Source organism: Anser anser (assembly GCF_964211835.1).
Source record: "Anser anser genome assembly, chromosome: 1".
NCBI lineage: Eukaryota > Metazoa > Chordata > Aves > Anseriformes > Anatidae > Anser > Anser anser.
The window spans coordinates 6,644,623-6,671,791 of record NC_139720.1 but is presented as its reverse complement, the minus strand read 5'-3'; the positions used below and the strand labels follow the sequence as shown (position 1 = coordinate 6,671,791).

General features: G+C 36.4%; 1 protein-coding gene across 4 annotated transcripts in view; it reads left to right on the top strand.

Moving 5' to 3' along the window:
- UPF2 (UPF2 regulator of nonsense mediated mRNA decay) overlaps positions 1 to 27,169 on the top strand; it is a gene marked incomplete at its 3' end in the record, with an annotated part of 63,022 nt that overhangs the window by 16,756 nt on the left and 19,097 nt on the right. For 2 of the 4 annotated variants that reach the window (XM_083819770.1, XM_083819771.1), the window contains exons 7-18: positions 971 to 1,033; positions 3,555 to 3,658; positions 4,185 to 4,270; positions 9,880 to 9,988; positions 11,235 to 11,348; positions 12,521 to 12,637; positions 17,820 to 18,005; positions 18,538 to 18,741; positions 19,278 to 19,553; positions 20,679 to 20,862; positions 24,623 to 24,762; positions 26,136 to 26,240. In XM_083819770.1, the coding sequence (XP_083675896.1) occupies positions 971 to 1,033; positions 3,555 to 3,658; positions 4,185 to 4,270; positions 9,880 to 9,988; positions 11,235 to 11,348; positions 12,521 to 12,637; positions 17,820 to 18,005; positions 18,538 to 18,741; positions 19,278 to 19,553; positions 20,679 to 20,862; positions 24,623 to 24,762; positions 26,136 to 26,240 (1,688 nt within the window). The remainder of the gene's footprint in view (positions 1 to 970; positions 1,034 to 3,554; positions 3,659 to 4,184; positions 4,271 to 9,879; positions 9,989 to 11,234; positions 11,349 to 12,520; positions 12,638 to 17,819; positions 18,006 to 18,537; positions 18,742 to 19,277; positions 19,554 to 20,678; positions 20,863 to 24,622; positions 24,763 to 26,135; positions 26,241 to 27,169) is intronic. The other 2 variants (XM_083819772.1, XM_083819769.1) reach the window with 1 other exon arrangement.

Genomic DNA, 27,169 nt, shown 5'->3' with positions numbered 1-27,169 from the left:
TGGAAAGGAAAATAAATGTGACCACTGAATTCTTTTTCTGCTAGAAAACTGGGCTGAAAAGTTAGCAGCATATATTGTTACTCAAAACACGTAAAGAAGCAGTGTTGTTTTTTTTTTTGTGGCATTCTGATGCTCTTAGTAGGTAGCACCAGATATGCAGAATTAAGAGAAATCTGAACTTAGATGTTTCAAGCTCTGATGTTTCCATTTAGTGAATAGGTAGATTTGTTCCATCTCTCCCGAGTAACATTTATTTAAGTTTGAAATTAAGGAAAACTAGGTGTCCTTCAGCTACAAAATATAGCTCTAAATTTTCATATTTACTGAATTTTGTGCATCTATATTTGAGTAAGTTAGTAATATTTTGCGCAAAGCCAGCAAAGAATGAAACCGTATTATGGTACTTAAAAACAGAAGTGTTCTTGGCTGAAGTTATGCCTTTCAGTATAAAAAGAAATGATACGAGGTATAGCAGGATCTTAAATAAAAGGTCTAAGATGAAGAAAAGTGGCTCTAATTGTGGTGATCTGGGAGTGTGGGTTTTATCGCCAAAGGCAATAAGCTAAATTAGAGGGGAAAAAATGAAGGAAAATAGGATAAGTAAGGTAGACAGTCCAGTCAGTTGATACTGTGTGTCTTGTTACTTCTGCGTTTCCTTCTGGTGGCTAGCTTCTCTTCAGTCATATCTTCCATGCCCAAATACGAGGGAGATGAGGTGCTTTTCCAAAGCGTGCATTTTCCAAGCAAATTTGTCCTGGGCTAGCATCCTTCACAGCACTTCTATGCTTATTTCTGCACTTCCACAAAGTTGGGGTCTATTGTCAGATAAATTTAAGATATGACATATAAGAGGAAAGTTGATGTTGCTAGTTGAAGAGGATTGTTTACCAGGAATTCAGGTAATTTATTTTGTTTCTCTATTATGTTAACTTTGAGTGAATCTTAATTTTCTTATTTTCAATATGCTCAGGCAAGAGAGAGGGAGCAGATAGCACCGGAGCTGACAGTAGTGACGGAAAACAAGCTGAAAGAAGTGAGTTTTGAGGTTGTTTTTAAAAGAGAAGAGAAAATGGGAAAAAATGAAGATGTGTGAATGGAGACAAAGATGTTAAGTGAGGAATGGCCCGGGTGGAAAACGTCAAGGGTATTGGGAGCAGGGGCACTCTGGTGTTAATACATGGAATCTAGCTTCAGTTTTTGTAAGGTTAGTCAGCAACAGAGAGAACGTGTAGAAAGGTGAGTGCTAATTCTCGACCCTGTTACTTGCTACGCTGTTAAGAGAGCTGGGAAAGCTCCTATCGGAAGAGCAGGAATTAAAATTATGTATATACACACACTCATTAAAATACCTTGTGGAACTGGATGACTTGTGAGACTACATTCTATGCACAATCTTAAAATGTGGTAATGAGAGACCGGAACTCATAGGATCAAAGTGAGAAACAAGAGCAGAACTCATTTTTTGCATTAATTGCATACTTAGAATAGTTGTTTGCCCTAAAGAAGGAAGCCCTGACCTTTTCCTATCGCTGTCAAATTCTTGATTATTATTATTTCAGTCTTAAGTCATACTTAAGGTACTACAAGAGATCCTTTCCACTTAGAATGTAAACAGGTACTGCAATGAGAAAGAAATGCAGAAAAATGATGTGAGAATATTTGTAGATTCTACAGTCGGGGGGAAACTAGTGAAGGAATAGATATATTTGGGAAATGTTGAAATTTTGTGGTGTTAGGGCCTTCTGAAAGATTATCTTGAAAAATGACTGGATGGGTGAGGACTTATTTTATTTTAAGAGCACAGAGTCAGTTTGAACAGAAAAGTGAAATGAGGCAACAAACAGCAGTAGTGGGAGAAGGGGAAGATAGGACCATTCAAAGGAGACAGGGAGGTATAGCTGTAAATATCTAGAAGGAAAAATATATATCTTTAAAAATTTACTAGTAAAATTTTTCTGGATCAAGAACTCTGCTGCATTCATCCTAGTGAACTCTGTGTCATGAGAGTCAGAGTTCCATTAAACATTAAAACTTGAGAGACCTCTTGTCTGAGCATCTGGAAAATCTTCATTTTTTTCTTTTTTTCCCTCCTTTCTTAATGAACCCTTCTCTTGTTCTTGCAACTTCTGATTCTCTGTGGAAGAGAAGAGACAATGGCAGCTGCTTTAATCTCTAGCATCTTTAAGATGGGGTAGCTGAAAATATTCCTTGGAACAATTCTTATTTTTTGTCTACCTAAGCTCAATTCCCATCCATTTCCAAAAACAAGAAAAAACATCTTACAGCGCAGCATCTTAGTTTTCTCTTTGCCTTTCAGTAACTTGAAAAAGGAGCTTCAGTCTCTGCTAGTTTATCTTTACAGCCTACACAGTAAGATAAAGAACTTTATTGGGTATTTTGTAGGGTTTTTTTTTTTCGCATGCGATTTATCCCCCCCACCCATGCTCTGCTTTTTAAAGTCTTACTGTCTCTGTTTTCCTTTGAAGTACCTCCTGGGCACTCCTGTTATTGCTGGAAGTCCTTGAACTGAAAGGAGACAAATTCACGTGTTCCCTTTTTCAGAAAGCAGCGTTCTTTTGCATTGCTTTGGCCAAGGAAGGGTTCTTTCAAGGGTTTGTTCCAACTCATTGTTCTGGCTCATGTTGTGCTAAGGAGCAAACTAGACTCTTCCCTACGACTTCAGTAAAAATCAGGATTTTTTTTTTTTGAAGCATACCACTTTTCTGCAATTAGAGGGTAGCTGTAGGGGAATTGGTCTGGTGAGATCAGTTGATGTCAGAAAATCTGAATTTCAGTGGTAGAGTTGTCCTGTGTTCTTTTACTTGAGTAGTGTTCCTGACTCGATCAGTAGATACAGATCACTGTCACTGCTTCCTGTTGCAAAATACACTGAGCCATTTGTTTGAAAAACAAGTTGTCGCTTGCCTTGCAACTGCTGCAAGATCAAACCTCCATCTTTGGCACTTTGTGGTTCTGTACTCTGGTTTCTGTACAGGTAGAGGAATAAAGTTGCCCTGCTCTAGCTTTTGCAGTCTCAGATGGCCTTAATGTTTTTTTCTTGCTCAAAAAAAAAAATCTATTTCTCATTCAGGGAAACATGCATAAAAAGTAAAATCCATGACTGCAGTAAGTTTTTGCTGTACTGTTTTCCCTCACATCCAGGCCTTCTTATGGTCTTCATTTTATTGCCTAAAGAAATTACCTAGTTTTCTAGGAATATGTACTTGTTGTTGCTCGCAACAGTATGAATTAGGAGGTAGGGAACACTTGATTTATTATTTATTCATTTATTATGAATTCATCAATAGGAAGATAAGTTTTAAAGGTGATCTTTTGGACAATTGTTGGCATAAACGAGTGTATCAGTCAATGGATTTATATTTTGGTCATTAAAAATTAATTCTTGTGTTTGTCTTTGTCTCATTTTTTGGAATCTGTAGTTAAATATTTAACAATTGACCATTACAAATGTACTGAGCTTGGAGAATGTGTTAGTAAATCACTATATTTTGTAGCTTAAAAATGCGTCCTGCTTGTTTATTTCACTCTGTTAGAACAAGAAGATGAAGAAGCCAGTACTGGATCTCATTTAAAACTTATAGTAGATGCTTTTCTTCAGCAGCTTCCAAACTGTGTCAACAGAGACCTCATAGACAAGGTATAGTCATAGTTTTCATTTTTTTTTCTTCTCTTAAAATCATATAATGATACATCAGATTGATTGGTAATAAAAACTGAAGGTTTGGAGTCTAGCAGTAGCTGAATTCATTTTTAACCTGGTGGAAATATTTTTCTCCCATTTAGTAAGTTGTTGCCTAAATATCATTGGTTTCATCTGCCCATTCTCTTATATTTGCTCTAGAAGAGGTAGACCTGTCTTGTTTTTCTCCTTCCATTAACTCCCTGACAAATTACTCCTCTTCTGTCTGAAGCTGCTTCTTTGTGTTGATCTGAAAAATTGGTCTGTATTCTTGTAAATATACGTGTTTTCCAACTATGTCTGTTCAAGACAGAAATGGAGATTTTTGTTTATCTTTGTTTTTAAAACAGTTGCATGTAACAAGCATGGTTCTGTAAATGAAAAAGCATGCTACATTGCATACTATATATATATATGCATATATATATAAAAGACCACCCCATTATTTAAAGGTGAAGTATTATTTTGACTTTTCTCTTTATAGGCAGCCATGGATTTTTGCATGAATATGAATACAAAAGCCAACAGAAGAAAACTAGTGCGAGCCCTTTTCATAGTTCCTAGGCAAAGGTAAGAACTGGAGGCAAGAAATCTTGACCAACTCTTCAGTTACTTAACATAAATACATTTTTTTTAACTGTTTAAATTAATGAAGGCCATTGCACATTCCAAGTCATTTTTTGGCTATGTTAACTCCTGATGTGCACTTCTGGAGTGATTTTTATGGTAGAGCACCACAGAAATATTTAAGATTAATAAACAATTCACCAAAATATTTTGCCATATCATTACAGAATTTTTTTAGATAGCTTCTCTTGTTTGGTGCTTGTGCATTTATAGTGGATCTTCTCATGACTTTTGTTTTTTTAACCATGCAAGTAACAGTGAAACTTATCAAAAGGAGGAGGATGTGTTGGAGAACTTGTGCTCTAATTATTGACAGGCTCTTATATAAAAATACACAAAGTAGTTTAGGAAGGAAGATTTCTTGTAATTTGTTAATTCTGGTATAATACGTAACCATTATAGCCGTTTAACTTCTGGAACAGACTTGGTTTGAAGCCAGCCAGCTTAGAGGAATCAAACAAAACAGTTTGTGAATGACCTCTTCCCTCCATGTAGATTTGTCCATGAAGAATTTTGGCATTTTTTTCTTGGATGTATCTTTGTATAAGATAGGCGCTTGCAGGAAGATCCTCACTTACAGAAATCACTGAAAACACTGAGATAAAATCGTTAAATTCATTAGAATAATATTTCTTTACTTTTAACTTCTACCTTAAATAGGTGCAGCTTACGTAAGTGCAATTATGGAGGAGTCACTTTTCTTGCTCCACCTTGTCCTGTTTCTCTACAGAGGTTGTTTTGATGCTGCCTTTAGTTCCAAATGTTTCATCATCGTCTTGGATTTCCTGTTATATTTCACACTACTTTTATTCCATTCCCTTTTAACACTGTGGGGCAAAAACATACTGAGTGTTCGTTCGTTGTCTTACCAGTGGTTGCTTTGTTATCCCACAAATTTATTTGGAAAGTAATTATTAAAAATAAAAAATTGTAGGAACTCAATAGATGAGTAAAGGTGGCGTGGTTGGCTCCAAGAGCTGTTACCTTCTTGACAGTTTTGTTATCTAATAGCTGGGACTGTTATGGAAACAACTGAGTCAGCTGATCTTGCCATTGTTCTTAAATTATAAATATTAATGTTAAGAAATATTAATATTTTACGTGAATTTCTTATCTTTTAATGCCTTTTTCTGCTGTGTGCTCTTGAGACCCTCTGCAGAAATAACATGAATAAGTAGTCCAGCCTCCCATTGTAAGATCAGGCCAGTTGTATACATCTCCCTGCTCTTTTGCCTGTGTTATTGATGCCCATCTCTGGGCTACTAAACAGGGGGAACGGGACGGGATGTTGACTGAGCTTTTTGTTTTGAACCACAAACGGTTGCAGTGAAAATACCAGCTGAACTGCCTCATAGGCGCAGCCAGTTTTAAAGGGCAATTGACCCTAATATTTGTTAGCTTTATTAGTGTGCGCGTTAAAGGAACAGTTCTGCTTTCTATCTTGAAATCAAAGTTTGTAATCCTTGTGAAAAAACTCCAGGTTAGTCTTAATAGCATACAGTACAGGTTACTGTAAAATGCTACAAATTAGTTTAGAAAAAATAGGTAATACTGCTTCAAATGTTCGTATTAACGGTCTGTCTTTGTGTAGCTCTTCACTGAGTCATGCTGACATCTCTTTACCTTCTGTCGTTGCATAGTAATTTTTAGTAATTCCAGGAGTTTCTGTAACATGCCTCCAGGATAACGTTGGAGAAGCAATGTCAGAAAGCTTGTTGCAGTGAAGTTCTTGATTTTTTTTTTTAAAAGGTTCAGAGGAAAAGTGTCCTTGTAGAATATGGATAAAGCAGTATGTTTTCCAAATTTGTTTAGTCTACAAGCATATTAAATAATATAGTGTAAACCTGGCAATTATGTTGGCAGCCATAATAAGATATTTCAATAGCTCAGTAACTTCCGTTTGTTCTCTTGAGAGATTGTAGTTTTAGGAAATATGCAGACATGATAATTGTATCAAGAAATTACAAAACTTTGGCAGGGGAATGTTTGAGGAGTAGTGCAGATACTTCTTTCAAGTTTAATTATTATGTAGTTCTGCTAGGTAGCTTTCTTGCTCCCCATAGGCTTGGGTAGGTTGGGACAAATGCAGGGTTCTTCAAGACAGCAAACTTAATTTGGCAAAAAAAGGAAGGTAATTTTTCCTCAACTATCTGTAGATTAGTGTCAGAATACACCGTCATTACACTGCTTTGTTGAATGCTTATGAATGGATCACACTTCAACTTTCAACTGCAATTTGAACCCCTTAAACCGCCAGAACAGAAAGTCTTTAATAAAGATTTTCTTCAATGCTAGTATAAAATTTTTTTTCAGATTTTTATTGAAGGGTTGATTTTTACTAAATATTAATATTGTAATTTAGGACTATATGGCTTGTACTAAAATGACAGTACAGTGATTTGACCATACTGTTTGCAGTTTTAGGGGATTTGTGTGTAGTTCTTTGCTATTTATCTGAATTATTTTCCTGGACAGATATACATAATTGTATACTACAGTCTTACTGAAATTTCTCTTAGCTCAATACGAAGCTTACAATTTAAAGCCTAAAACCAGCTTTTAAACACTTCTAGGCAATGCTAAACAGTAAGTAAGGGAGGTTTTCTAATGTCTTTATATTTTTTCCATTTAATTCCTATATATGGTGACCTAGGATGTTGAACATCCACTAAGCCAACATCTCCGTTCATCATATGGAAATTTGTAGCATTGTCACTGGCTGTTCTTAATTCAGAATTTAACTGCTTCATGAGCGTTAAATAGTTCTGAGCATTTTAACTCAAATATGTAAACCTCTTTTATATGTAACTTTTCAGCTTCTTATCTTGAGAATCTTCATTAACAAGACCTCTTTTGTTCAATTGAACTTTGGCTTAACAGTGCTTCAGTGGCCTCTTTAATTTGAGGATAAAACTGAGAGATCTGCTTAAGATAAGGAATTTATGCCAAGGCTAAAAAACAAAATCAGAAAGTGCTCATCTGATAGTGTGAAAATTCCAGTAGCATCACATTCTTCCCACTGAGTAGTGCAGGAGGCAGTTTGTAGCTGTTCAAGACATACAAGTACATGTCATTTAACGGCATTACAATTGTGCTTACGAGGCACGAGTTCTGCCATGCACTATTGCTTCGTTCTTTAAGCTTTGTAGTAGAATCTCAATTACCGAATGTACAAAATGTTACTGTCACCCTTTTTAGTAAAACTTTGGAGGCATCAGTTTTAAAGAGATTGTAATTACAGGCTTTAATTGAATGAAGTCTTTATGTTGTTCGTAAATTTACATTTGACATTCTACAAAAAAGATGACCTCTTAGATATTTCATAGATTTCATGTGGCCCTGTGGGCCAGAGCTGACTAGAATTCAGTCAAGATAAGCAGTAAAAATGAAAACAGTCATAAATGTAGCAGTTTCTCCTATGTTAGTTCATAGTCAGGGTGCAACTCGTTCCTGATGCTAGATCTCTCTTCATAACGTGGAAGAACAAGATGAGAAAGTGATACTGTTCGTGGGCTTTGTGGTCTTGGTGGTGGGTTTTGGTTTTGGTTGTTTTCTTGAAGTTTCTGCGCCTCTTCCTCAAGGAAAAGAAATGCTTTTGCAGAAAACAGGTTACCTAAATACAGGTACCAGTAGGTGGTGCCACCGGTATTGCAGTGTCTCTGCTTCTGAACACTGACTTTTTTTTTTGTCTCCTGAAGGAGCAAGTGAACAGATTCAATCTCTGATAGCCGGTTTCACAGTAGTTGACCCAAGGCTTTTCCTTATTATATTTCACCTATTTAGAAATACCCAGTCTCAGTATTCTTCACCATGAAGAAACCTTTTGTGTTCTGTGATGGAACAACAACAATGCACTGTAAGGCTTAATTTTCCCTCAGGTATGTTCAGTTTACAGAGGTGAAGTTATTAGCTCTCAGCAGGCAGGTATTTGCTCAGATGAAAGTAAAACTTTCTTCTACTCTTCTTTTTTTTTTTAAAGAGATGTCACACAGAAATCCTCTCAATTAAAATACACTCCCTCAAATGAGCCAGAGTCCTCTTAATTTAGCTCGTGCATGTGGATGAAATAACGAGACTTTCACTTCTCTGTGAGTTAATGACTAAATGCTTAAAAGCAGTAGTAATTTGCTGTGGCTAGTCATCCTTGACTGTATGTTCCAACAAGCTCGACAAATGTAAATACTGGTACAGTTATTGATTAACAGGAGCATAAAACTGTTAAATAGGTAACTGGGATACCTGTAATGTTTCACCAGGACTTTTATGCATTGTCAGGAGGCCACTTAGAATATACTGCTTGAAAAATGCAAAGCTAACGCTTCTGTTCCACAACTTAAATATGTAACTATCCCTATTTCTGTTTGTGGATGTTAAACATCTGAGAAATGTGCTCCAGTGGCATTGCTTTGCTTCTCCTTTGTGTATGCTTTGCTTTTGGGTTTTTGTCTTGATGCTCTTCCTGAATCCAGTTCCACTTGGTTACAGGGCAAGATCTATGTATTGCTTGTGCTTTTAGGTTTTCTTGGCACCATTTTTTCCTTTTCCCCAGCAATAAGGAAAACCTTAATACTTATTAAAGTATAAATTCAAGATTGATTTTTTTCTTTACAGACAATTTCTCACTTTAAATATGCAAAGTTAAGATGTTTCTCTCCACTTATATAAAAGAAGGCATGTTCTAGAGTTCATCTCCTCTTTACAGTGTTAACTTATGTTCTGAAAATAAGGTGATGAAGTACAAGACTTTGGCTTGTCTGTGTGTAAAAAGCAGTATATGCAGAGAGATGTTAAGCAGCTCTTATATTCTGACTATTGTTGGCAGTGCCATGAACTAGGTTTAAGGGCACATATCCCGTTCTTGCAAATAGATTGCTTCTTCCCATCACGGACTAAATACAAACTTAGGAGAACATAAGTTGCATGCCAAAATTCCCTAAGGGGAAACATGTTATGAAGGAATATAATTAAGGAAGGATTAAAGAAAGTAAGTTCTTGAACTCTGAAATATTGCCATCTGTGGGAATCCTAGCTGAGGGTTTTGGAGAAGGGTTGCTACTTCACGTCATCTTCTGAGCTTTCTTCTATGTAATAACTGTACTACAGGAATTTACTAGTTCACTACCTTAAAAGTAGAGGCATTCTTACTTGCCCCTTCACCCCCAAAAGGAATTTTGTAAGAATTTGTCATTTTGCATATTGAAAGGGATCTGAATATTCCTTGTATCTAGAATTTCTTAAGGGCAATAGGTTGAATTCCACAGGTAAGATGGTGTTTGCCATTTCACTTAAGGCAATAATCTTGAAAGTGAATCAACTCTGAGGTCTTCTATTGGGATGTGGTAGTATACCATTTTGTATTATTTTTAAATGATTCTGCAATCTGAAGCGTGAGCCAGTAAAATTGCTTGTATGCAATTCCATCAGGATATGCACATTCATTCTTTTCCACAAGTAAAATGGTAGCACTACTTGTAGACACACTTTTTTCTCTCTAACATAAATCAGCTTTGTCTATTTTATCATCTCACTCTGTGCGTAACCTTTGTTTGCAGGTTGGATTTGCTACCGTTCTATGCAAGGCTGGTTGCCACGTTGCATCCCTGTATGTCAGATGTAGCAGAGGATCTTTGTTCCATGCTGAAAGGGGATTTCAGATTTCATGTATGTTTTGTTGGCTTAGTTTTTTGCTTTCAAATTAATATGTTAATCATCATCTTTTGGGGAAAAATGCTTAATACTATGTAGATGATAATTCTGAAGTTCAGTTGACTCAATTTAGAGTAGTTATCTGTCAGCTGAACAGATTTGATATTGAATGATAGATTTGTATATTTTAAATTTTTTTGACTTATCGAATGTCTGTACGTATGTGTTGCTTGTAGTGTCATCCTTAATTTCCTGTGTTAAATAGTGATAAAAATGAGCTGTGTAACAATTAAATTGCAAAAATCAGAAACTGTGTTCCAACTGAAAGTGTTAGCTTACTATAAATTAGTAACTTTGAGAATGAGAACTGACTAATTCTAACAAGCCCCCATTATGAGGTTACTATTGTAATATAGCGCTTAATTCTAAAGCTTTCATTTTTACAGTTTTTATCAAACATAGCTTTCATTCCTCACAGACGTATTCTTCATTGTTGTTCCTTTCACTGTGTTCTGAGTTTTGTAATAGAATTAGTTATGTTGCACAGTGATGAGTTTTTCACTATTTTCTGAGTTTTATGGCACAGATTTCAACATTTTCCTAATATTTTCATTAAAATAGCTATGAATTATTCACCGAATTCTTAAAGACTTGAAGCTAACTCTTTTTGTTCTCAGCAAAAGTTACTTTTGTTGTGGAGAGGTATAATTTTGTGTCTTGCTCAGTATGGTTATTTTTAGAACTAGGGATAAATTTGTGCTTTTCATTAAGTTTTTGGATATCTAATTAAAAGCAAAACAACCAACCAAATGAAAAATAGCAACAAAGAAGTCTGTTCTTTGTTAAAACAGACTTGGAAAAGCTGTCAGTGTTCAGTATCTCCTTAGAGGTTTATACAAGTGGTCTTATTTGTATGGTGACTACTTGCTGAATCAAAAAGTAATAGAATCTAGAATACTTAATCACTACTTCACCATGCGCAGAGGAGATGGCATTGTTGTCTGCCTATAAATACTAGAATGTTAAAGAACTGTGGGGGTGTTGCAGGGTAAGAAATTCGAAACTTGCCATAAAAACATGTTGTAGAGGTAGAGAGACTTTTAGGAAACCTGAGAGCCTAAGGATAGGTGAAGACAGAGCATAAGAAACTGAACAAATATAAAACACTTCTAAATTCCCATGCTTATTAAGGATGCTTGCTTTATAACAAGTTGGTATTTTTGACAGCCTAAAATCAAATGCTTGTGTTTGTTTCTTTTAGGTAAGAAAAAAGGATCAGATCAACATTGAAACAAAGAATAAAACTGTGAGATTTATTGGTGAGCTTACCAAGTTTAAGATGTTCTCCAAAAATGATACTCTCCACTGTTTAAAGGTTGGTGTTGATAGTTGCATACTACTGTATATGCTGATAACGTATCCCTATCATATTTCACTTTGGATATCTACTGATGATGGTCTGCATTAATTCATTGCACAGGATGCTTTAAACCTTGATGTCTGTTGTTACTGTGTATGAGGACACTTTTATAGCCAGTCTAGAAATTGGAACGTTCTCATTTTCTGATGGCAGGGACGCTTCAAAACATACTTCCACCATTGAATGTAACCAAATTGCTAATAAATTTCTTCAGAAACTAATGATAAACATTGCCTCTTTCACATCTGCTCTGTTATGAAGCTGGAAGTGAGCTTTTCTTTTCACTAAGTTGATTTAAACTAATGTTTTTACAGACAAAACAGTAAGGGAGAGGCAGAAAACGTTTTGGTGAATAGCAAGGAGAGGGTGCCAGTGTAGCAACTACTTCTGTTCATTGAGAAACAAAATCAACCTTTGGAAAACATTAATCTCCCGGCAATGTCATCTCAAATTGTACGCTAATAAATATTCCGAGTTACTTTTTAATGTCAAGTCCCAAATTAAAAAAATAAAAAGGCTTTTTATAGAAGGTAGTTGAAGACTTGTATTAAGATCACTTCCTGTGGAAATAGCTTCTATTCATAGCCCATTAGGCGTTCAAGCTGAATTCTTAAAAGTTATGCTCACTCATAATTTTTTTTCTATCATCTATAAAATACTGTAAAATGCAAATCTCCATTAATTTTTAGTTGTTGCTTAACTTAAACAGTGAAACAAAATTAGGCATGCTTTGATGTTATTGTGTGTCTGTGCAACATTATTTGGTGACTTTCCAGTGTGGTGGCACAAATTTCAGAGCAGATATAGCAGTTGGAAGGGATAAGGAAGAGATTATAATGCTTGTTTTAATATTGTAGTCTTTTTTTGTGCTAGGCTTAAGAAACATCCTATTTTTCAGATAAATGGAGTCTAAAATTTGGCTCTTGACTGTTCTTATTATACTTTTTTTAATGAGGTGATTTTTTTAGTTTTGTTGACATATGAACTATGAAAGTAATATGCATTTTTCTTTTAAAAAAAGAAAAGAATGGAACACCACCATAGTCTGAAGTCTGGTAGTTAAGTTACTGTTTTCTGCAGTTGAAAAACATGTTAAACATTTGTGGTTTTATATAAATGTATTCCAGATGCTCCTGTCAGACTTCTCTCATCACCACATTGAGATGGCATGTACTCTGTTGGAAACCTGTGGCAGATTCCTCTTTAGGTCACCAGAATCTCACTTGAGAACCAGCGTTCTTTTGGTAAGAGAAAAACGTGTTGTCTTATGGGTGGAAGGGTTGTCGTGTACTGAATTAAACCAATTCTTTTTTCCTGGCTTTGTGCTGTGGTCTGACCTTAACAGTGATTGCAACTAACCTTCATTGTGAGTTGCAGTGTGTGGGTACAAGTAAGTGAAAACTTTAATTCAATTTTATCCTGACTGCTTGAGGAGGATAACTTCCTGAACTCTTTTAATAAAAACAGGGCTGAGTATGAGAGGAAAATAAATCAGTCTTTCTGAAATCTTGTATCCTTGTGGAATAGGATTGAGATGGACTGGTGTAACATATCTTCTAGTCTGCTTTGGTGGTATCAGCCCTTGTAAGTCCTGTGGGCTTGTATCTTTTGTTATTTATAGCCTGTTCAGTGTTGCCTCAGCTCAGATTGCACCTCCTGTGAGAACAGATTTCTGAGCGTGTTCTGGAGAACTCCAGTTGATCTGTAAATCTGTTCATGACTTACAAGAAAATGTGAATAAAGGATTACATTCCCAAAGGAAAAAGCTATTGTGCTTCAACTACAAATAACGTGTTTGATAATATTTGAGGGAATAGTATTAACAAATAGAACAGGAGAAGTTACTTTAACTGGAGATGAAGACAGTTGTGGAAACAGCTGGTTTCTGTGCCTTGAGTAACAATTGGGGGCTCTAAATTTGAAGAAAAAGTTTCTGAAGACTCTAGAGGGAAGGGATTTTAGAAATAGAGTTTGATAGTAATTAAAGCAAAAACAGAAGTGTTATCTCTGTCTAGATAAGTCCTAGCAAAGATTTAAAAAGAATAGGAATTAGCTGTGGGTATCTCAGTGTATGAATTTGAGCCCTGAATAATATGTTTCCTGGATTGACAGATGATCTTAAAATGTTGTGTCCAAGGTAAGATACTGAGTCAAATGTGATTGAAGAAGTGCTTCAGAGGTAGGTATTAGTAATGGGAAATTGCATTCAACTAGAAGCAGGTTAAGCAGATGCAGGCCAACTACTAAACCACTTTTTTATTAGAAGTCTGACTAGATGCTTTAATGTTCCCTTCTGACCTTCAAATCTGTGCTTTGTGACAATATAGACATGTATCTTCAGTAGGGAAAGTAGTTGCTGGGTATGGAGTGGCAGCGGACATTGCTTGCGCTCCTGGAAGGGAGCCAGCAGTGTGCCTTTGTGTCTGAGAAGACCAGGGGTATCCTGCGGTGCTTTAGGAAGAGTGTTGCCAGCAGGTTCATGGTGGTGATCCTGCCCCTGAGCCCTGGTGAGGCCACACCTGGGGAGCATTGTGCCCAGTTCTGGGTTTCTTACTACAAGAGAGACCTGGAGCTCCTGGAGAGAGTCCTGCAGAGGGCTATGAGGATGATCAAGCTTCTCTCTTATGACAAGAGGCTGAGGGAGCTGGGCCTGGAGAAGAGAAGACTGAGAGGGGATCTTATCAGTGTATATAAATATCTTTAAGGCAGGGTGTCAAGATGACAGGGCAAGGCTCCTTTCAGTGTGGTGCCCAATGACAGGACAAGAGGCAACGGGCACAGACAAACACAGGAAGTTCTATCTAAATATCAAGAAAATTCTTTATGGTGAGTGACAGAGCACTGGCACAGGCTGCCCAGAGAGGCTGCAGAGTCTCCTTCTCTGGAGAGATTCAAAACCCGCCTGGACATGACGCTGGGCAACGTGCTCTAGGTGACCCTGCTTGAGCAGGGCTTTGGCGTGGATGATCTCCAGAGGTCCCTTTCAACCTCAGCCACGCTGTGATTCCATGAAGGAAATGAATGGTTTAAGCGTTCATAATCTCATTGTAGAGGTACAGCTCTTAAAAGCTGTGAAATATCACTGTCTGTCTTCCGTACACATCTCCATCCTTACCAAAGCACAGGCTTACATGTGGTAGGTCTTTTTCTTGAGTCTGCAGCCTCCCTTCCTGTTCTGTGGAGTTAATAGGGCAGCAATTGTTGCGTACTTGGGTATATTGCAATACAATTTATTTTCCATAAGAGTGCTGTTTCTTTCTGAGCCTCTTTGAATGTCATACCGTTTATTGCTGTGGTGCTGTCATAAGAGGAAAGAGATGGACAAATTAACTGCAAGTCTTTGCTGTAGAGTGCTTTGTACTTGAAAGGAGGCTTGAATGCTTCAATTTTCTAAAGATTTGCCAGCTGCTGTGTTTTATTGTTAAATATATTTCTTTCCATAACCAAGTATTTATTCCATGGAAACGCTGTTCTGTTATCTTCAAAAGATGCCTCAGTTTTTGCTGGCATTTTTGTAGTTAATAAAAATTTTAGAAGTTAGAAAGAATTAATATCTTTACCACCACTTCTTCACCTAATTGACTTTTTACAAAATTTATGCACCATAAAAATTTGATTTGTCTTCATAACGAAGTCATGTGTAGTGTACATCCAGGGGTATACGAACACAGCCAACAGTCAGCAATTACTGTTTTAATAATGGAAGTATAAAGCCTCATAAGGTTTCCCGTAAATTTCCGTCTCTAATGCATGAGGAACCAGGAAAAGATAGGATGGGAAATATGTTTGGAATCCCTACTACTTAAGGTGTGAAAGGTGCTATAGAAACGACAGAAACTTTGACTTAAATACTGTTTTACAGATTGGATCGTAGGCTTATGGTACTAGTAAGAGCTGAACAGTTTCAGTGACTTGTTACAATCAGAAAGGTTAACTGTCAGTCGAGCCGAAATACTTTTCTGAATTGGGCTTTTTGTACTTGTTTTGTTTTACTTGGTGACTTCTTTTGTTTTTTGAGTTGCGCGGAAAAAAATAATTACTTTTCACTATGTAAAATCTTAATCTTATTTTTATTTGAGGGCAGGAACAAGACTATTAATGTGATTTTGGCCAGATTTTCTTTTGGGAATGATTCTGCAATATGTAGGGATGTTTTGTGGCTGGCCCTGAAAATAAAAACTTTTATTGTTTTACCTTGAGCATTTTTACGCTGCTTGTGATCTGTCCCTTTTTATTAAAAGAAAAAGAGAAAAAAAAAATCTTCAAAAGTAGTGCTTCAGTTCTATAGCTAAAATTTCATTTTATCCTAATGAAGTGAAAACCCAAAATTAATTAGCAAATACCTACAGTCTTAAGTGTTCAAGCTTTTTTCTTCTGAAGTGAGTCAAGGTTTTTGTTGCTGTAGAGAGAGTATTGTTACTGCCTATTGTATCCGACTCGATGCCATAAATGAAAATGCACACACACAGTTCATTAAAATGGTGGTGACTTTTAATAGAGATTAGGAGTAATGCCATTCACTTAAGAGTTTGAATTGGGATTGCTCAAAAAAATAATAAATTACAGTGATTTTTAAGATTTGGGGTAGTGTGTATATATAGTGTCTCCTGTGGATAGACATTTTGATTAAAACTTTTTATTTACAATGTAACATGCAACTCTTTATAACACAAAATACACAAATGATGTATTTCTTTTTTTTTAAATCTTCCTTTCAAGCCCATTTGCTGTCTTCTCTCATGCTTTACTTAGCCCCACTTCAGCGTTCAGCTTGTAGTACAACATAGGTTTGCTGTTTTATAACATTTGCCGTGTTTTCTCCTGATGCGTCTAGAAAAGGCCAAAAAGATTTGCAAAATGATACTAGCGTGATGCAATAAGGTTTTGGAACTTTCTGCTGTAACTGTTTTTTCCCTAGTAAGTGTAAACAGCACGTAAAACAATTTGCCTGCTCGATAGTAGATGCACAGCACTTTAGCAAAACATGGGTAAATTTGCTACTACTTGACAGGAATTTCCCATTTGGAAAGGAACACTCAGAGAATCAAAGGAGAGGCCATTTGTGTCATGGAAAAGGTTAAAAATGAAGTGCATTAGGGTTTGTGTCACATGGAGACCTCCCAGGCAACAGATGCAGGCAATCTAGGAAAATTACTTTATTTGTTGTGTTACTGTGTTACCCAAAGTTATTCTTCCTCATTGAGCTACTGGCTGAAACTCAAGGCTAAGGAGCTGTTTGAGTACCTTTGCATTTCAGTTTAACTGAGTCACTACCTTGTAAAAGAAGTTTGAATTTATTCAAGCTCAGTAGAAAGTTCACCAACATGACAAGTCGTGCTGCTTCATCAAAGAAGGTTTAAATTCTTGACATTGTTTTTATATCAATTCATACAATCCAATAATAAAGCAATTGTATGCAGTAATAAATAGTATTTGCACCTTAGTTTGGCTTATGTTTGCTGTGAATTACTGTATAAGCAACCTCTACTGAATAATGAAGTCCAAGTCCGTGCAGCTTTTTTTCCTGTTGAACCACCTTGGAGTGGTTTAGAATATATCAGCTGATGTACATAAAAAATCTGTGCATGCACATGTATATGAAAGTGTTTTGTAATGAAATTAAGCTCACATCTTTAGCTGTAAAAATCAGCAGCTTTGAATACCACTTGTTCTTGTACAGAATTCTTAGATCCAGGAAACCTTTAAAAACCCACCAAATAGATCTTGAAGTATGTATCCAAAATGAAATACAGAGAAAAGATGGTACTCAGTGAGGAAAACGAGGGCAATCTTGACAATTAAACACAGTAATTAGTGTTGACATATGTAGTAAGCTTTAACTTTTATGATTGTTTTTTTTCTGAAACGTTCCTTTATGGTAGGTATTGTTTTCTGTGCAATCTATACTGCTTTGGTAAACAGTAACAATGAAGCATGTAATAAGAAAAATGCCATTGCCTAAACCATTGAAGATTTCTGTGAAACCATCAATATAATAATATAGAATATAAGAATATAATTCTGGAGTTGCACATTGCTGTATAAAGTAGTTTGGCACTTTGTTGATGCACTGTGTCAAGAAATCAGTATTTCAGCAACTTTACATTAGAGGTGGTTAATGAGATAAGGCACCCTGTTCAAAATATCTTATTGAACTAAACAGCAGCATTTAGATTTCAAGTCAGACATTAAGTAACTTTCCAGAAACTTTTTTTTTGTGGCTATCCTTTATAAAAATAGAGCTTGTAAAGAAAAATGACCGTGGAAATAGCAGCACATAACCATATATATGCTTTTTCCTTTCTTCAGCCAATGTTTTAACTTTTTTTGCAACCTTTTATGTTTCCTTTGTCCCAGACTTAAATATTTAAAGTTTTATCTTGAAAATGACAATATCTCTAGCTGATCGTTTGCGTTTATTTCCAGGAACAAATGATGAGAAAGAAACAAGCAATGCATCTTGATGCCCGCTATGTTACAATGGTGGAAAATGCCTACTACTACTGTAATCCCCCTCCAGCTGAAAAAACTGTGAAGAAAAAACGTCCTCCCTTGCAGGAATATATTCGTAAGCTTCTCTACAAGGATCTCTCAAAGGTCACCACAGAAAAGGTAAATCCTTTTGAAGTCCTGTTACAAGTGTTGCTGGAAGTGATGTAGTGTTAAGTTTTGAAGGGTTTGGGGACAGTTAGATTTTTTTAATTGTAAGGAAGAAGGATCAGTTTTGTATCCCCAGTTGTTAAGATTTTATTTCTTGTAATGCGTAGGTGATCCAGTCATGGAGTTGCATTCTCCAAAGCATTAAGTGCTGAACAAACAGAGAATGAAATAAGCATCTTTGTGCTAAGTATCTCACATTCAGAGTGAGAGATAAAAGCCTACAGTTAAATACAGACAGTAAGAACAATAAAATCATGGAACAGGTTGGAGCAGTTTGATTAGTAGCTAGACAACAGCATTTTTGGGTTACTTTTATAAAGCTTTCCGTAGCTGCTACAGATGCAGAGGGTGTTTGAAGAAAAGAACAAGGCTGTTTTTTAGGTGCTTACAGGGATTTCATCCCAACTGTGGAAGAGGTGATGACTGTGAATATCTTCATATTTTGCCTGCTAAAATGTTAAACTCGTCTTAAAATTTCATTTAGGTCCTGAGACAGATGCGCAAGCTGCCTTGGCAGGATGCTGAAGTAAAAGATTATGTTATATGCTGCATGATCAACATCTGGAATGTGAAATATAATAGTATTCACTGTGTAGCCAACCTCCTAGCGGGGTTGGTCCTTTACCAGGAGGATGTTGGAATTCATGTTGTGGATGGAGTACTAGAGGATATTCGACTAGGAATGGAGGTAAAAAAATAAACTAATAAAATAATCCTGTTTAAAGAAAAGAATCCTTAGATTCTGGATTTTTTCTGACTTTTCTACCCATCTTTCAGTTGTTTCCTTTATGTGTAGGTTCATTTAAAAAAAAAAAAGTTTGCAAATATTCCTAGGACAGGGTTTTTTCCTCCTTTGTAATAATTGGACTCAATTTATTCTTGCACAGTGTAGTCAGATTCATGCAACTTCATGTCACCGGAGATTAGTCCATATTTTGATAGAGGCTATAATTATAGTTCTCTGGGTAGTGAAAAATCATCATGGATTTTGGATAGAGCATGTTAAATGTATTTGAACACTTACAGTAGCTACTTGACTGGCTCTCATAACTGCCTTCGCTACTTTTTAATTTTGTGTAATGCATGTGGTTATATATAACCGTCTATTGTAATTAATTCTGTCAAGCATTTATACTGCTTTTCTGTTTTTTAAAAGGGAAAAAAAGTTTCACAAAGATTCTATTATGTCTACGTGGTAAAATGACTTTTTTTTTTCCTGTAAAGGTTAACCAGCCAAAGTTTAACCAGCGGCGGATCAGCAGTGCCAAGTTTTTGGGGGAGCTTTACAATTATCGAATGGTGGAATCGGCTGTAATATTTCGAACTCTATATTCATTCACATCATTTGGTGTGAACCCTGATGGTAGTCCTAGTCCACTGGATCCCCCAGAGCATCTTTTCAGAATCAGACTAGTCTGTACGATCCTTGATACCTGCGGGCAGTATTTCGACAGAGGATCCAGCAAACGAAAACTTGATTGCTTCCTTGTATACTTCCAGGTAGTAATACACTTTTGTCATACTTCTGCAGATTTCTTTAACAAGCTAATGTATGGCAGTCTGTTTATATATTTCTGATTGTTCTCCGCTACAATTTTTTAGAATCTTCTCTGTCTAATAACTGTTTTTATGTGAAAGTGAAGTGTATGTTGACGTGTAGATGTTACTGTTGCTCCAACAAGTTGCAGAACACTGGGGTAGCAGTTGATTTGCTGGAGGTTTAGGTCTGCCAATCAGGGTGTCTCAGCAAGTGGAGAAATGGGCTTATGGAAACCCTGTGAAATGCAGTGAAAGTAAGTATCAAGTGTTGCAGCTGGGGTGAAATGGCTCCATGAACAACATAGTCTGGTACTGCCTACCTAGAAAGCAGCTCTGCAGATAGAGAGCCAGAACTCCTGGACTACGTGAACACGAGAGCAAGAGTCAGTTCTGCACCGCTGTGGTGATGAAGGCCAACAGCATACTACCTTGCATTGGCGAGAGTGTAGCCAGCAGATTGAAGAAAGTGGTTTTTTTTTCTTTCCTTTCTACTTGGCTCTTAAGGGCCACATCTGGAGAGTTTTTTCCACGTCAGGGTTTCCTGGTAGATGAGAGCCTTGGAGCTGAGCTGAGTCTAGTGGAGAGGGTCACTAAAATGATCAGAAGACTTGCAGTTCCCACATTGTGGGGTTGCTCAGCTTGTGGAACACAATGTTAGATGGGGGTGGTTAGATTGCCGTCTTCAGCTGTCTAACAGAGTTTGTGAAGAAGGAAGAGTAAAGTTCTTCTCAGGCACGCTTAGTGAGAGGATGAGCGGTAATGGCCACAAGATGCAGCAAGTTCTGACCGGATGGATTTAAGGAGAAAAGATTCCACAGTGGGAGTTTCACACACTAGGATGGGTTCCCATGACAGGATGTGGAAATTCCGTTCGTGGAGATCATGCTAAAAGTTTCTGGACCAGATTTCTTTCTGCTTTCTTCTTTAAAACAGTGTTCAGTGGTGTCAAAATATCTTGACTGTATGAAATAGAGTAGTGATGTGAAATTTCTTGCATTTTCTACCGTATAAATGTGGCTAGGCATTACAAACTTAGTTTATAAATGCCAGTGTGCATACAACTGACTTGAATATTTTTCTTTCTAGCGGTATGTTTGGTGGAAAAAAAGTCTGGATGTCTGGACAAAAGACCACCCGTTTCCTATAGACATTGACTATATGATCAGTGATACACTGGAACTCCTGAGACCAAAGATAAAGCTCTGCAATTCTCTGGAAGAAGCTATCAGACAGGTTCAAGACTTGGAAAGAGAATTCTTAATAAAATTAGGTAAGAGAATGCGCAAGGGGAATTAAATCTTTTTTGGCGGTTCCTGTATTACTTAAAGTTACTGTTTGCATGACAATGATGGGTAACTATCGTTATTTTCATGAGATGATCTTTTTATTCTTGTGATGAAAGTGTTTTTTTGTAGCTTGATTACATTTTTCTGATCTCCATAGGTCTCATAGAATCTTTGTAACTCTTAAGTGTTGGGGTGTTTTTTAAAAAAATAAGAATAAAAAACACAACAAAGAAGTTGATAGAAATATATTATTTGTTGGTGTGTGTATGTAGTAGTATGGTGCAGACAAAATAGTGCAAATGATAAAGAAGAAAGCTATGCGTTTTACTTGAAAAATTTGGGAATCATGCTTTACTACAAAAAACAAGGAGCATCTGCACGTTCAATTACTGTTGGTTGGTGAGCACTGATGGAAACCAGCTAAGTCATTCTGGTAGATTGGTGGCTTGCAACTCTTATGTTCCTTCCCCAGTTCTGAACTTGACTACAGCTGCTGTTGTCAAAGTAAGCATTAGTATAAGACTATGGTGAAAGAGAGAACATATTTCTCTCCAAAATACTGTCATGTATTTTGATCCTTACACTTTCTTTGGAATAATTTTGAATGGGCTTTACATTTCAATAGAGATCAAAGGATAATTTAGTTTTCATGAATTAGAACTTTGGATTATTAAGCTTACTTTTTCCTTACAATATCTAGCTTGTAGTTCCTGCTCAAGCAACAGTGATGATTTATTTATAAATAATGAAAGATTTATTTATAAATCTTGCTTCAGGTATCTATGTTACAATCAGTTAATTTCAGGACAAAATGATAGACATGCAAGCACAGCTCACAAAAAAACGTTGACAAAAAAAAAAGCTTAGTGTTTATCTAAAAGCACCATCACACTTAAGTAGGGCTATATACAAAAAGTTTTAATAGTTTTTGGAAACTACTATGCTCATTTCTCATTATGTAGAGTTTTTTAATCTTCAGTTTTTATTTGAAGATCAGCTTCTTCATGACAAGCTTTTATATGTAAACTTTACATTTTTAGGTGTTAATTATAGCCTTGTAAGCATTTCATCTAGGTAGACAAGTTCAATTTTCAGAATAATCCTTTAATCCAGTGGGATGAGTATGTGTAATTGCCAGGTAAAACATTGCAACTTATGTTTTAAGAGGAATTTATATTTTTAATATGTTGTTCATTTAATTGATGTGCCTTAGAATTATGTAGGTAGTAACTGAAATGCAGGGAAGAATTTCCTTATGGTATAATTAAATTACTAGCTTTTATGCTCTCAAAATGGTAACTAGGAAGTAATTCATAACTCATTGTATAAATTGTAATGTTCTTTGCAAGATACTGAGCACTTCCTCCATACGATTGGTAAGAACTTTTGTTCTCTGAAAAAGTGCTGCTGCTATAGCACTTTAATTCAGTGTAGCTAAAAATTGGGAAGGGGGGGGAGTGTTGCTCACTGAGTATGAGGGAGTTCCCTCTGCTTAAGTCGGTTGCTCTTCCAAAATTGCTTGCTATTAAACCTCTGTTATAGGGTGGGGGTATTTCCAAGTCCTACTTATTAGGACTATTAGAAGTTGGTCTCAGGGAGATTATCATCTGCCTCTTCTGATCTGTGAAGGCTGTGATGGTAGATGTGAACATATCTGAAGGGAATTATGGTTTTCTTTATACTTTAAGAACTCTAGTAAAACTGCAGTTCGTGATCAACTTGTACCCACAGTCCAATGGCCCACGGACAACAGTACCGAGAATGTATCGTGCCGAAGACCATGATGTGCTTTGCTTTTGTCTGTTTGAAGTGTAATTCTAGGCAGGAGTAGTTTGTTGCATGCAGACCTTGAACTGGGGACTGTTGGTTCCTGTGCCACTCTGGTGGCTTTGTGTGGGTGAGAAAATACTGAGAGTGATTTTGAAGAAAGTCTTGCATAATTCTGGAGCAGAGCAGATTTTGAAGAGCACAGTGTGTATAAACCAGAAAAAAAAAATTGAAACCTCTGGAATATGAAGAAGGAAGTGTACCTGAGTTCACACAGCACTGAAATCCTCACTACCTACCCTATAGCCATAAATGCTATTCACTTCACAGTTTTGTCTAATTTAAGCGTGGCTGTAAGGATTCACTTCTTCCTAAAGCTGGCCTTTGTGAGCTTAGCTGTCAAACTTTGAGGTTCTGTAAAGAAACCTGGCTGTGTGTATATGCATATTGCACATGCATGAAAGCATCTGGAGGTAGAGAAAAAAAAAGTCTGGTATGCACCAAACTGTTTGTCTATTCAGAATCTAGACTTCTGGCTAAGAATCGCACGTTGCAACACTTGTTCTCTGCAATATGCAGAATGCAAATAAGGGATGCCATGAGCACAGAACTGATGTGTTCATTTGCTGGCCAAAAAACTTTAATAGTCGACCCTAGTATAATTTCAAAATACGAACCGTATAGTAACAGTATTGATCCCTTAACACAAAAAAAAAAAAAGTGTTGTGGAAGGCTGACATGAGCATCACTTTCTGCTACATCAAGCCGTGATCCTCTGGAGGATTAAATGACTTGGTAGATTAATGAAAATAATTAATAGAATCTATGAACAGAATAGGGTATGATAGAACTTTGTTCTGTTTTTCAGTGGATGGCTTAATTTTTGCAATAGCTGTTTTCTAAGAAGTCTCTTTTTCATGAATATCAGAACCATGCTCAATTCTCAAATATTTTCTCTGAAAAAAATTCGTATAAAAATCTGTATCCAAAACTAAATTGTACACCAAAGCTCTGAAAGAAACTGAAATTTACTCTTCCCTACTGTAGGAATGGTACAGGTAGGGAACATTACATTGAAAGACATCTGTTCAACAACTGTTGAAAGAAAGTTTCTGGGGAATTACACTTGATTCCTTGCACGCAGAATAAGCTCAAATGGCTTGAGGAATAGAGGTGGCAGGTGGGTCAGTACAGAAAAGCACAAGATGAATTAAAACACAGTGAGAGAACTGTCAGTCCTTGTCTGCAAGTAGGATGAGCACACCAACCAATAGTTTTGGAAGAGGCTCTGATTTTCTAAAGACTTTGTGGAGGTACTTATGTCCTTGTAGGTTCAAGTGCAGCCTCAGAACATTAGAAAAGAAAGAGTCAGAAAGGTTGATTGATTATGGGCTGAGCAAATGTTTCTTTCAAAACTCTTAATTTACCTGTAACAAATAGAAGTACCATCACCTATTATTTCTCTGTCAACAAAAATACAGTGGAAAAATTTGAGTACTTAAAGCGTGCTAAAGAAAATTTAATCGGATGCTTTTTGACTAATCTTCAAGAACTTGAAGATTCTCTTGAAGTAGCACAATGTACTGGAACTAATGATGCAGAGGTTTGTCTTCTGGGCTCTGCCACTTCAGTCGAGCATCCATGACTTAGGGCTCATATTTCAGTAAAGTTGTACGTTTAGTTTGAAGTTGGCAGCTGTTTGCACTGTGCAATTTCTTGACTGATGTTCTGTGGAAGATTTTAAACATTTTCCATAATGTTTTCCTCCTTTTCTTGAGGGGAAGTTGTTACCCTTGCTACTGATTATTTATGAACAAGGTAACCATAGATAGAAAATTCTTCTATTGAAAAACAAAATATTATGAGCCATTGGAAGTTTTAGTATTCAGCAGCAATGGACTTCTGAAGTGATCCTACACATATAATTTCTAATATTCTAACTCTTTTCTTTGTTCTAATTCTTTCTCCAATCTACAGGGCTTGTGAATGACAAAGATTCCAAAGATTCCATTACAGAAGGAGAGAATCTGGAAGAGGATGAAGAAGAAGAAGAAGGTGGAGCAGAGACAGAGGAACAATCCGGAAATGAAAGCGAAGTTAATGAGCCAGAAGAAGAGGTGAATTTAATCATTTACCTTGCCTTGCATAAAAAGAATGAGTAATCAATATTTTGATGCTTTCTGAAGCCCTTGTATGTCACAATTAGCCGGTGAAATGTGGGTATGCACAACCAAGGCAGTACACTGAGGGGTATATTTCTGTCCCAGTGGTATATATATGGAAAACTGAATACGATGGTGTCTGAGGCTTAGTCCAGAGAAACTATGATATAAACTTGAACCTACATCTTTACTTAGGGTTTATGCTGCTTTTCAACCAAAAGATGCTGTTAGTTCTTGTGGCACATAAACACATGCAGATCATTGCCTTTACCTGTTATAGAGACAAACATTGACTAGATGTCAAAGCAGTCATGTAGGAAAAATAACAGGTGTTCAGAGTATACCTACATAATGTGAACAAATAAGATTTATGGAGCATAATAAGCTTCCTTGTTTACTGTGCCGGTAATCTTTTGAATCAGAAGTGGTGTAGCCAATAGAAAAAAAAAAAAAAGGCAGATGTAAATAAAAATTATAACTTGTCACTATGATACAGCAAAGTTGACATGATAATGTTGGTATTATGATAAAAAGAATTCATCAAGGAAATAGGAAACACTTTTTCTCCTTATGCTTGGGTTGGTTGGTTTACTAGGGATCTAGTTCCTAGTTTCAGCTCATGACTCGGCATTAAAGTTTCTGAAGTTTGGCTGGTTTTGTGCCTTTACCCACAAATTAGTAAGATGATTAGAATCATAAATGGTTGAGGGCATGAAAATGGACTTCTGGAGGTCTTGTCCAACCACCCAGCTCAAAGCAAGGTTACCTGTTATCTACAACTGGTTGACCAGGGCAATGTCCAGTTTGAATAACTCCAAGGATAGAGATTCCACAGCCTCTCCAGGCGATCTGTTCTAGTGTTTAAAAATCATTGTAGTAATAAAATCAATATCTTAAAAAACCCTTATGTTTAAATGAAAATTTTCAACATGTTTTTCTGTATATTCATGAAAATGGTAAATAAAGCTGGCTGAGTTCAGACTGTAGACTTGATGTGAAACGCTAAAACAAACAAACAAAAACCACCAAAAACATTTACTAAACCTAATCTAAACAGGTTCACATGGGGTTGGGGTGTGAAAGATGCAGAAAATGTGTGAGAGGAGTCAAGTGCAAGTGGCCTTTTTGCTTTTTCTCCAAATGAAATGGAGTGTTGGGGTGCTTTTAACATCGGAAACAGACATCAGCATGTTGTCACTGAAGATGTATAATTCAGTTGTGTAAAGCCTTGTATTCCTCAGAATACCACTGGTGAACAAGCGTAACTTTTTATCTTTAAAACAGTTAAGTTTATTTCATTCACAAACTATAAATGTTGAACGTTTCAGGAGGGTTCTGACAATGAGGAAGAAGAAGGTGAAGAAGAAGAAGAAGAAAACACTGATTATCTTACAGACTCCAATAAGGAAAATGAAACTGATGAGGAGAATACAGTATGTATTGTTACTCTAAATAAGTAAATTGATTTATGCTGCTTTGGTTTTCTTTACTGAATGTTTTTTTTAGTCAGTGCTGCTCTTAATGTATTGGGAAGACACAGCAAAAACACCTTCTGCTATTATTTCAAATACATTTTAGAGCTTATATTTTCAGACTTTCACTATTGCCTTCTGAAACTGTTCATGCCATCAACTTTACTACACATTTTCACAGGACTGCATTTTCACAGGTAGCTAGACTGGAAAAAGTTGCGTAAGTGATGGTTTTGCAATGCCAGCAATGGTAGCAAACTGGTACAAGGTAAACTGGACTCTGTACTACATCTCAAAACCGAAAAGGAGACAAACCAAAAAATGCAGAATAGCTAAAATATGGATTTTGGAATGGCAAATTGTAATTAAGCCTTGTTTTTAATTTTAACTTGTAATTAATTGCAGTTACATAGTAAAGAAAGTAATGATTGTCATAGAACAATGCGTTGGGGTACTGACTTTAAAAAGCAGCATATAAAAGCTTTTTTTTAAACCCTGCTGTTAAACTGTTAAATCACTGTTCAGGGAATAGATTTCAGCGTTGCTTATAGCAGAGGAACAAGCAGCATTGTTGCCAAAAGCCAAAATGAGAGAGGTTGGGAGCTAGAACTTATGTCGCATGGTCTCCAGTTCCAGCACTATTTAGATGGTGCGTTTGCTTGGTGCTGATCTGCTACCTTAATTATAAGGCACTGGAGTTTGTGCTTACAAATTGTGCTCATGGCATCCTGCTGCCAGCTGAATTCCAGTTCCTTTACAGTTGTAGGTATCAATGAGTAAAAGCATTTCTCTACCAGTTTAGCATTATGTTTTGGTTCACTTTAAAATTGAAACGAAAATACTTTGTTCACCGCTTAAAAATTTGGAAAAATAATAACTCTCTCTGTGTA